A 12,981-nucleotide genomic window follows, 5' to 3' on the forward strand; every position below is an offset into this window, starting at 1 on the left:
TAGTGTTTATATTATTATAGAATGGAGATAGTGAAGAAAGTAGTGGGTGTAATAGTGAAAAGTAGTGTTCAAAAATAGTAAGTATGATAGGTTCATTCTTTTTGGGACGTCCCAAAAAGGAATAAGGGTCACATAAAATGGGACAGAGGGAGTAGTCACTCTACACTAATAAAAAAACCACGCTGCTCCAAAGTGAATAACTGAATTTTCCCTCAGAAGGTGGTATATTCAATTTTGATTTTTATAGATTTTCCTTTTTTTTAGTAAATCCAAATATGTTCAATTCGAATCGTAAAAATTATATTAAAATCTTGAATATTCAATTGAGATTTTAAATTATCAAAAAATATATGATAATAGTGAATCGAGATTCTAAATCATATATAAATTTTTGAGATTATTTAAAATACACACAAATATGATAATATTTAAAAACTGACGATACAATATAACGAAGAATTTTATCACATTATCTGGTATGATCATTGTTTTAGAAATCTCTTCATAATCCGTAAAAAAAATCTAGTTCACGAAGTTGGAATTATCTTAATCGTATTGTGCAAAGATTTATAAGTCTCAGATTTATATATTAGAACAGAAAAATTAAAACCAACCTAAGCTTTTTAGTAATTTATTTTTATTTTTGAAATTTGAGTTTACAAAAATATGTAGAATCATTCCAATAAATAGTTTATTATAATTTATTTATTATATTAATTATTTGAATACTTTGTATACGGTAAAGATTAAAAAGCTGATCAAACATATAAATCATTGTCGTTCATTTACAAGTACTTTCATTTTTAAGTAAAATTATATTTTTAAATTAAACCCACCAACTCCTTTAGTTCAAAGACCTCGAGTCAACTTCAACATAGTTCACCTCAGTTTCGTATAAAATCAAAATTCACTATAATACATTAATATCTATAAATTATTTCTAATATATTCATATCTATAAATTATTTCTAATATATTCAAATTCGAATTGAATATACCATATAAATCGATACTTTATTTTTCGTTGATCAGCCGCTAGTCATTAGTCAAACTATAATATACACCCTGAAGATATTTATACCGGTATCCGTTAGCAGTTACCATTACCAAGATTCTGTTTCAGTTAGATATCACAAAACACACACGCCTTTATGTATACTTTTACGCCTCTATATATATGGCCTGTTACTATTAGTTCTGGCATGTCATCTCTCTAGTCTCCACTCCTCTCCTCTCTCGCTCTCTTCTTTCTCTGTTTCTACATCGCTTCATAATACGTACTCTGTATAGTCTTGCTTCTTTACAAAGATCTCTGCACTCCATCTCTCCATCTCTCTCTCCCCCTCTCCCTCCCTCCCTCCCCTCTCTCTCTCACACACTCTCCCTGCTCTATCTCGTTCTCTCTCCGCTCCAGCTCTCTCTCCTCTCTCTCTCTCTCTCTGTTTCAATCTCGCTTTACATGACAACTACACAGTCTTGAGTATTGATCGATCAATGGGTACAATTATTGAAAATCTTAGGAGGGACGTCATCTCGTACGTGAATCTTGTGGTGGAAGAAAGATTGGCCAACGACCCAAACAGGCTCTATGCATTCCGGACTTTAGCACAACATTTTGACAACTACCCTAATTGCCATCATACTCACCGAGTTCAGATGATCCGTGACATGTTTGGAGAACACAATCAAGATTTAACCGAAGTCTACTTCCCTGTGGTGCAAGAGCTATACGAACAAGTCTTGCGTCAAGATTCCCCTCAAATCCAATATGCTAGACTAATCAAACTCGCCAAGATGTGTTACCACATTCAATTCTTGGATCTTTATCGCCAACGCTTTCCCACGCATTCATCTGATTATTCAAGATTGCACACTGCAGTGCAACTGTTCGTCTTAAATGAAATGATCGAGCCTCAATTGTATGATTACCTTGACCAAGTGCTCATTCAGTTTCCTGATTTCCGCAACGAACTTGAAGCAAGAGTTAACCGACTCACTTCACTATTCAGAGGAGGGGCTGGAAACCCTCCTCCACATTTCTGATTTTTGAGTTTCAAGATTCAAGATTCTTGGCATACATTTAGATAAATATTCATACATTCAACAAATAGCGGTATCCATTCATGTGACAAGACAGGCAGCTTATTCGGGTAAGAGATTCTGATAAACTTTGCTTTCAGTTGAGAAGATTACATTAGTATGAGTGCATGGTGTGCAAACAAGAACATGTATGGGGATTTAAGATGTTTGTTTCCGAAACGTTCTGGAGTTCCAAGATCAAGATTCAAGTATTAGGAGGAGTTTGTCAATGTAGTTGATTTGTTGCTTAGTTTCTTTTAGTGTTAATGCTGTTCTGATGTAGGATTCAAGATCAAGATTCAAGTAGTAGGACGAGTTTGTGAATGTAGTTGATTTGTTACTTGGTTTTCTTTTGTGTTAATGCTGTTCTGATATAGGATTTTATAATGATACTGAATATTAATTCTCTTCCGGTTCTTTTCTTTTTTCTTGGGATCTCTTGCAGTTTTGTGAGGCTATAATTTTTTTTGTTTTAGTGTTTGTCTGATAATATTTTTTACTAATGATGATCATCAAAGTGAACGAAGGATTCTGTTCTGTACTATTCTACTTTAACCCTCTTTACGCATCAGAGAAGTGTATGGGATGGTATGCATGAGAATCTGAAGCTACATGAGATCGAATTCATGACACTGGCAACCAATGTGCTCAGTCTGCAAAACAAATGGTTAGGGAGATCTCACGTATAAATGATTTCTGAGGTTTGCTACAATGGAGCCTTGTTTAGTTAGTCTTTTCTTCTCATAAGGAGTATAAAGGTCGTTGTGAAGCCGTTATTCCATCAGAAAATATAATTTGCTGTATAAAATTGATGAATTAACAATTTTATATAGGTTCTACTTGGCAAATCATACTCTGTAATCCTCGTCTAATTAAAGTGAGCTGCTTACTAAAGGCGACATAAGAATAAACATGATTGCACAACACATATGCACATTTGGGGCTTAAGCTCTTCTGGACTGCGTGAGAACCTCTCTTCATTGCTTAATTTGCGCTTAGAAATTGACCTACAATGTCTTGTGGATGACAAGGTTCAATAGATTCCTTGACACAGTATCCAAAATGTCTTACAAGAGTTCATGTTGAGGTTTAGCAATTAACGCCAACTCATTCTTGAATTCCACTAACCCTTGCCCGGAGTTGCTTGACAGCCGCTTTACAGCAATCTCTTCTCCACCTGGAAACTTACCCTGAAACATAGTCTCAACACTTGTTAAATTATGGAGTGTTACAAAAAATTTCAGATTACTGCATTTGATATCGTCGATAATAGGCCACCTTGTAAACAGGGCCAAATACCCCTTGCCAAGTTTATGTCAATATGTGCCTGTGAAAAGTTTCCTGTTGCAGCTACTATAAACTCCAATTCAAAGAAAGGTACATCGATGTCTATCTTGTGATCTTCTCCAAACTGATTATCTCGGTCCATCAAATATTCATCATCATCTAATCCGGGGGTTTGATTTTCTTTGATATTTCCTTCATAGTAAGTGCAGATAATTCTATAAGGTAGTGCAGCTACAAACATGACTGAGGTCTCGATAATAACAACCGTCAAAGTTGAAGATTTTATTTTTCAATGTCGATCCCTATTGACAGGGGATTCAATCCTTGGTCTGAAACAGAGGAAACAACATTCAATTCTAAAATTACATACTCATTGACAAATCCTTGAACCGAGTCTCAAAATAATTACCAATAGGTTGTCCACAAGACCCATCTTTCTGTTTCATTAGCTAAAATTGTATTTGTAATCATCTTATGTTGAAGGTTACAATTTTACTTTTTATTTTTTTTCATTTTTTGCTCTGTTTCCATTTATACATTCAATTCTAAAGTTACTCTTTATATCATGAAGAATGTCATAGACAGTAGGTCTTTGTAAGTTGTGGAGCAAACTATTACCACTGGCTGGCACCGAGGACTTTTAGCTAATCTTCCGAAACAAATTAAGAAAGAATTTAATATCAACAGAAAGTGTTTATATTCATCAAAGCTTAACACATATGAAATAACATCATGGTTTTGGTTGAGATATACTGATATCCAGACTTTTTTGATACTTCAAATCAAATTAATGCACTTGGAAACGGGGACAGAGTTACATACACTCACCGGATATCTCAAATTTTGACTATATGTTTTATATGCATAGTATATTTGCAGACAGAGTGATAGTTTAATTAGCAGCACAGTTGCGAGCAATGGATGTGTCCTCTCAACATAATTAGTGTAAACCACCTGATCTGCTGGGAACCTCATCAATTTGTATCTGTTAATTAGAATTGACTCTTTTGCTCTAATTTAAATTGACTCTTTTAGATTGTGTGTTAGGTTAGGGTCAGTTTGTGATGCTTGCAGATGGAAAACTCCTCACTCCTGATCACCTGTGATGTTTGGTATAGACGCTATTTTAAGAAATTAAGAATAACTTAAAAATATCAGAAGTTGAATAATGGAATTGATACGTCTATTGTCATTGCCATTTGTTGAACAAAGTGATTTAAATGTGCCAAGAATTACGAAGTCAATATCTGATTTTCTTTCAAAGACCTCTCTTTTTTGATTAGATAAGAATTCCAAATTTACAAGGAAATGGCCTTAGGGAATATCAGATTAGTTGACAATTAGCAGTTAAAAATGAACCATAATGTGCAAATAATGTGAGTTACAAGACACCATCATATACAGTAAAATTTAGTAAAATAGTGCTGCAAATTTCTGGGAACACCAGAGTGTCAAAAGAAGTATACTAAAAGCTTAACAAAAGTCGGAAAGATAAGTCAGTTCACACCTGGTGAAAACCCAAAACACAACACAAGCATGCAAAACACACGTATGATTACAAGAATGAAATACACACTCCCCATGCCACTTTTTAATTTCTATGATAGACAAACTTATTTTAGGCAGTTTTATTTAGAATTTCACTACAGTCTTATCATTTTATTCCCCTAATAAACACTTATCAGCTTCAATTCTTTCATTTCTTCCAACTATAAATACTAAAATCTATTCATGCTACCACAGTCCACATATAATAAACCAGCAACCCTTTCCACAAACACACTTATTATCATCAAGATTTGTGGAATGGCTTGTGGTAGTAAGGAACTAGTTATGGTTTTTCTTGTATTGGCAATGGCAACTACCTTGTCACTAGGCCAATTTGGTTTTCCGCCTATACCAGGCCTGCCACATACACCATCAGGGGCGCCACATTCACCACCGGGTGCACCTACAGCGCCAATTATACCATTTTTGAAACCACCTAAGGGAACTAGAATCGGGTACTACTCACAAAGTTGTCCTCGAGTGGAGTCTGTTGTGAAAGCTACTATCAAGAAACATGTTGATAAAGACAAAACAATTGCCCCGGGGCTGCTTAGATTGGTGTTTCATGATTGTTTTGTAAATGGTTGCGATGCTTCAATCCTTCTTGAGGGACCAGACACTGAGAAAAAAGCCGGAATCAATGCTTTGTTGAGAGGGTATGAGGTTATTGATGATGTTAAGGCGGAAGTGGAAAAAGTATGCCCTGGAGTTGTGTCTTGTGCTGATATTCTTGCTCTTGCTGCTCGTGATTCCACAGTTGAGGTACATAAATACATTTTCTTAATATGTTTTCTTGCTTCATGTTGCCCTGCAACGAAAATAGCATCTTAATACTAATTATGTCTAAATTATCAATTAGAGAACTACAGATCAGCTGTCATAGTACTATGAATTGCTGCTTACTACAGATCACCATTTATTAATGTAAAGTCAGGTTCAAATGAGAACCAGAAACTGTGAGAACTGAATATTCTTTATACATGTAATAAATTAAACAAACTAAATAAATGGGGTGGAGAAACTTGAACCCGAGTCCAATCCTAAACTGAGCTATGATACCATGTTAAATAATCGGTCCTCTTCAACAGCTATATTCCATCATATACTAGGTCAAAAAGTCAAATAAGTTACACTTACATTGGACGGGGGTAGTAATCTAGTCTAGTATAGCAATTGGAACCTAATAATCTATAGAGACCACTCCTGTTATCTACAGCATATATCTAATAATGTATGGAGTTAGTTGTCATTATTTGAAGAAAGAGTTCATAGATATTTGGCATCAGAGCTTAGAATTTTTTTCAATTCTGTTTTTATAATGTTTTAATATTGACCAACTATCTATACAATTTGCCATTTCTGAATCGTTCTAGGATTTCTTAAAATCCTGCAGGCTGGTGCAATGACCTATGCAGTGCCTACAGGAAGAAAAGACGGGCGGGTATCGAAAGCATCAGATTGCAGCAATTTGCCAAGCTATATGGACTCTGTTGATGTCTTGAAAAAGAAGTTCTCTGATAAAGGTCTTGATACTCAAGACCTTGTCACCCTATCCGGTACATAATAACAACTCTACAGCTTATGTATTTGTGTCTTTTGTAATAATTAACTTCGGTTTCTTGATAATTCTCACTACATTATTAAAGTCATTGAGTGCACATATTTATACAGGAGGACACACAGTGGGAAGTGTTACATGCCAAGTGATAACCTACAGGCTGTACAATTACACGGCTTCTGGTGGCGCTGACCCCTCCATTGATCCCGTCTTCCTCAAGACACTCCGAGCACTATGTCCATTTAACGGGGATGGATGGAGGCATATTCCATTAGATTATGGCAGTGAATTCAAATTTGATCACTCGTTCTTCACAAACGTAAAACAAGCCCGGGGAGTTCTTGAATCGGATCAAAGGTTGTGGGAGGACTCGTCGACTCAAGATATTGTGCAGCAGTATATTGGTGCCAGAGGAATGCATGGATTTGCTTTGAATGTTCAGTTTGGGAGGGCTATGTATAAGATGACCAATATTGGATTAAAGACCGAAGAAGAAGGTGAAATTCGTAAAGTCTGTACCAAGATTAACTAAATAGTACTTTACACCTAAGTATTCTCAATTAATATATACATGTATTGAGTGAGTTCTTGAATAATATTGTTTTCTCCATTTAAAGAATGTGAAGTTGTTAATTCCAGAACTTGTACTCATACCAGTTTCTTAATCAGTTTCATGTATTGCAATTGTACCATTATATTCCAAAACTTTTGATTTTTAGTTCATAACATGAATCCAATCAGGCAAGATTGTGTCGAGAGTGGATCACGGGCGCGCCCTGATACCATGTTAACTGACCAATTCTCCTAAAACCTCAAGCTGTTAGGAGAAGGGCTTACCATGATCATATTCTAACCGATTGAATGTTTGGCATGAATCCAATTAGTGGGATCAACTGCATTGGTTATTGACAGGATATGAATGCAGTAACCAGGGAAATGCAGCAGATAATGGCAAAGATACAAAGGGCAGCAACATATATGAGGATGAACATTTTAAGTTTATCATGTTTGGCTAATCTACTAAGCCAGACTTCTAAGAAATTATGGAGCCGTTTGGGTGAGCTTGAAATAAGTGCTTATAGCTTAAAGTAAAAAAGTGAAGTAAAAGTTAGAAGCAAGTTAAGACTTATAAGCGTGAAACAAAAGCTAGTAATCGTAGCTTTTTTTAAGTATTTCTTGACTTACAAATAAGTGCTTCTAACTTATAATTCAGAAGCCGGGCTTATAAGCCCGAACACCCACTATATCTTCAAATAATTATTTGAGTGTTATAAACAATAATTTTAAACATAATCCAAATGACTTAGCTTAAACAATAATTATTTGATGACTTTATTGTGCCTTTAATGGCTTTATTGTGCCTTTTATGGCTTTTTGTTCCAATTATGGATGCCACTTTTAATGGCTTATTGACCATTTTGATGATCATTTTATTTAATTATATTTAATTATATTTCATCCTTTACTCCTCACTTAAATTTTAATTTTTATTGTGCCAAAAAAATTAATTTTTATGTGTCTAACCAAAGGATTTTCCTTTGGTTAGAAATTAATTAATATTTCTATATTATTTTATTTTCTATTTATTTTTAATATATATATATATATATATTTTTGTTTTGCTTTTTATTAGATTTTCTATTTTACTTTAATTAAACTTATATGTGTGTGATTTTTTTGTATGTTGATTTATGTTTTGTTTGATTTGTTTTGCTTGCATGACTTTCGGTTAGATGATAAACTTTCTTGAAAGAAAGAAATTCCTGATGCGGTTTATTGTATTTCGATACAATTCATCTACGTGTATGTAGAGGCTCCCTTACATTTCTAACCAGTTTGAACGTAAAGTTTTCAAAACTAACCAGCCTACGTTCAACTTTTCAAAACTAACCAGTCTAATTCAATTCAACAGGGGCGACCCAAACTAAATTTTGGCCAAAGCATGGGTCGCCCCAGCCATGGGCGACCCCTGTGTGTATTTTTTTCAGCATGAGTCGCCCGTGTCTAGGGCGACCTCAGTGCTGGTTCTGGTTTTACAAAGAGGAGGCCCATGAAATGGTAAAGCATGCATGCCAGTTACGTTTTTGATTTTTTTTTTTTATGTAATCTTTGAATATACTTGAGAATAACCACATATTTGTAAAATAATAACAATAATATTATAATAATATAATTTATAAATATTATAATGATAATATTTGTAAATTCCAATTATAATAATATTATCTTACGAATATTTTTTTTACAAAAATATTTTCTTTTTATTTCCGATTTTGTTTATTATGTTAACCATATTTGTAAATATAATCCGAATAGTTAATATTTTTAAATATTAAATAATAATTTTTGTAAAAAAAGAATTCGAATAATATTTTTAGAATAATATTTGTAAAATAATATTGTTATAATCAGAATTTATAAATATTATTGTTATAATCTGAATTTTCAAATATTATTGTTATAATCGGATTTAACAAATATTTGAATTCTTTTTTTTTTTTACAAATATTATTGTTTAATATTTACAAATATTAAATATTTGAATTATATTTACAAATAGGGTAAACATAATAAACAAAATCGAAAAAAAGAGGAAAATATTTTCAAAAAAGAAAATATTTGTAAAATAATATTGTTATAATCAGAATTTACAAATATTATTGTTATAATCTGTATTTTCAAATATTATTGTTATAATCGGAATTTACAAATATTTGAATTCTTTTTTTTTACAAATATTATTGTTTAATATTTACAAATATTAAATATTTGAATTATATTTACAAATAGGGTAAACATAATAAACAAAATCGAAAAAAAGAGGAAAATATTTTCAAAAAAGAAAATATTTGTAAAATAATATTGTTATAATCAGAATTTACAAATATTATTGTTATAATCTGTATTTTCAAATATTATTGTTATAATCGGAATTTACAAATATAACAATAATATTTTTACTAATATTATTGTTTAATATTTACAAATATTAACTATTCGAATTATATTTACAAATAGGGTAAACATAATAAACGAAAATCGAAAAAAAAGAGGAAAATATTTGTAAAAAAAGAAATTTTTTGTAAAATAATATTGTTATAATTAGAATTTACAAATATTATTGTTATAATCAGAATTTTCAAATATTATTGTAATAATCGGAATTTACAAATATTCGAATTCTTTTTTTACAAATATTATTATTTAATATTTAAAAAATGTTAACTATTCGAATTATATTTCCAAATACGGTTAACATAATAAACGAAATAAAAAAAAAAGATAATATTTTTAAAAATAAATATTCGTAAAATGATATTGTTATATCGGAATTTACAAATATTATGGTTATAATCGGAATTTGCAAATGTTATTATTATATTATTTATAAATGCTATAATATTATTAGTATTATTTTATAAATATGTGGGTATTCTTAAATTCATTCAAATATTACAAGAAAAATAATAAAAAACATAACAGCTTGAACTTGTACATTGCATGTGCTTCCTCCTTTGTAAAACCAGCACTGAGGTCGCCTTATACACGGGCGACCCATGCTGAAAAAAATACACACAGGGTTGAAAAGTTGAACGTAGGCTGGTTAGTTTTGAAAACTTTACGTTCAAACTGGTTGGAAATGTAAGGGAGCCTGTATGTAGACTTTAAAAAAAAAAAAAAAAAAGAGTCATAAGTTTAAAATTGGCAAATTGGTTATAGGTAAAGTGTACGCATTATGTAAAAAGTGGGTCGAGTCAGTTTTTTAATTTTTAGGCGAGGACTTGGAAATGTTTTTAGTTGTAACTTATTAATTGAACTAGCATAAAAGCCCGTGCGAGGCACGGGACTCTAGTTTTTGTTATGTTTTAAATAATATTCGTGTGTCATCATATTATTTCAAGCATAACAATTACGTCTTATTTTTTGATAGAATATGTAAATATGAAATGTAACATTTGCAACCTAATAGCCTTGATAGTAATAATATGTACTATATTTTAAAAAAAAATTATGGATCAAAAACAACATTTGAACTGATTTTTCTATATTCAAATTCATTAAGATATGGAGGCCACTATCATATTATCTACATGTCCAAAATTATATTTGAAATTAATACTAAAATTTTTAGATTTTAAATATGTTAAACCACATTAAAAAGATCTGTAATTTATTGTTGAAAATTATTAATTTATTTCATCTGATATGAAAACTTGTTCTTGATATGTGAATCACGAGATGTGTGGTCCACATTGTTTTATATTTATTTCTTCATTTCCAAGTGTACGTTTGTGTAATAGTTAAGTGATATATGATGGGAAGATCATCAACACATTCTTTTTTAGCATATGTTGCACACACCTTGTATAAATAAAAATTGAAACATATATTGTATGGAAAAAGACCCCTACCTTACTTTATTATAAAAGCATCAAGTGAACTACTAACCTGGTGTCAAAAAAAATTGAACTACTAACCTTATAATCATACCCGAAAACTTCCGACATGTTTGATGTGGCTTACTCTTTTAATTTTCATATCAATTATATAGTACTTCAACGTCTTATATTATATTGTTAATTTAAAATATTAGATGATTATTGCTTTGATACCGCGTGTTGTAATATTGTCTTGTTATAAAATTTTAATTTTTTATCATTAGTATCCTGAGCTTGTTGATTAAGACTTTTAATGATTTTCCGTGTAATTGTTATAACCAAGATCCCAAAATGATTTTCTGGAATTTCAAATAGCAAAAATAGAGTAGATGTGAGTTAGGCACCATGAAGTTCATAAAAATAAGAAATATTTAGTTTAATTAGTCGTATAGTTACTTTTTTAGCTTTGTGCAAACTCACATTTTTTAATATTTTGATACTCGTTTTTCTTAGGGGTGAGCAATGTAGCATATCATGTTCAATTGTTAAAAATCAAATCAGGTCTTCAATATTCTGGATTATCGAAAACTATTCTTGTTCTATTCCCGTTTAATCAAATATTAGTTTTCACCTTATCGCGTTGGATTATCTAGTTCAGAATTAATTATCTGTTTAATTTGTAAATGATTAATTAATTTAATTGTAGTTTGAAGCATTTTATTTAACTCAGTGTTATACATTGATGGATGACATATTAAAATTATAATTTTAAGACTTTAATATATATATATATATATATATATATATATATATATATATATATATATGAGTAAAGTTCTATGGAGACCATTTTTATTGGAGACCGTGGAGACCACTTATGTTCTGCAAGTGAAATATTGCATAAAAACATTGCAAAACGTATAGTTTTGCACATCATGTTGTACAAAATCATTATTTCACTTTAAAATCTTGAATATCATATAAGTTTCGCATGTAAAACATTACAAAATGTTATATTCTACGAAAATATTTAGTTTGCAGGACATTGTTCAACTTGCAGAACATACATTATATACTTATGAAACATAAATGATCTTCAACAATTTTAATAAATACATGATATTTGTTAAACATACTTCACAAAATAATGTACTCCCTCCGTCCCATTTTATGTGACCCTTATTCCTTTTTGGGACGTCCCAAAAAGATTGAACCTACAATACTTACTATTTTTGAACACTACTTTTCACTATTACACCCACTACTTTCTTCCACTATCTCTTTTCTATAATAATATAAACACTATTACACCCACTATCTTCCTCCACTATCTCAAATCTATTATTAAATATTGGTAGGTCCCACCACTTTACCCACTTTTCAACTAAACTTACTACATTTTTCTTAATCTCCGTGAAAATCAAACCAGCTCACTCTTTTTGGGACGGAGGGAGTATTTTATAGTGTTTTGATTGCAGAACATAAGTGATCTCCACGGTCTCCAATAAAAATGGTCTCCATAGAACTTTACTATATATATATATATATATATATATATATATATATATATATATCTTATTTCTCAGTGTTATTTTATTTTAAGCAAGTAAAATTTATAACTCAATTATTTTTAGTAGGTCTCGTAAACACGTTTTATTATTATTTGGTTGACTTTTGATTAACAACATAGAATACCCTAAATTCACATTTGTATCACAAGTTATAATATTTCAAATTCATATATCATCAAAATCACATCATTTAGATAAATTTTCTAACACCAAATTTGTTGTCTTTGTCACTATTCTTATATCTATAAATTTTTTTGAAAAGATTTAGTTATACTTCGAATTCTGAATTCATAAGTTTAAAATAAAAAGTAATCTAAGTAAAAATATTATTTTAGTTATCTTATTTCATGTTCTTCAAAATATTATAATCTCTTTATAAGTCACCTTTTATAATTAAAAAAAATTAATATGACATAGTCCATGTTGAAAGGCCATCAATTTTTTCTTTAAAAAATGCTCACGAAATCTTAGTTTTTGTGCTTATTTCTCACATTTATGACTTAAATTTCTCTAATATTGTATCGGTACTCGTTTAAAGTATTAAGTTAGATTTGAATTC

The 12,981-nt window shown here is 30.8% G+C and overlaps 1 protein-coding gene across 1 annotated transcript; it reads left to right on the top strand.

The window, feature by feature from the left end:
- The first annotated feature begins 5,013 nt into the window (after nucleotides 1-5,013).
- LOC108224555 (cationic peroxidase 2-like) lies at nucleotides 5,014-7,198 on the top strand. The gene is made up of 3 exons (XM_017399214.2): nucleotides 5,014-5,676; nucleotides 6,308-6,470; nucleotides 6,586-7,198. Exons 1-3 carry the CDS (start codon nucleotides 5,098-5,100, stop codon nucleotides 7,002-7,004), a joined length of 1,161 nt encoding a protein of 386 aa, XP_017254703.1. The 5' UTR covers nucleotides 5,014-5,097; the 3' UTR covers nucleotides 7,005-7,198.
- The last annotated feature ends 5,783 nt before the right edge of the window (nucleotides 7,199-12,981 follow it).

Source organism: Daucus carota, chromosome 6 (assembly GCF_001625215.2).
Source record: "Daucus carota subsp. sativus chromosome 6, DH1 v3.0, whole genome shotgun sequence".
Lineage (NCBI taxonomy): Eukaryota > Viridiplantae > Streptophyta > Magnoliopsida > Apiales > Apiaceae > Daucus > Daucus carota.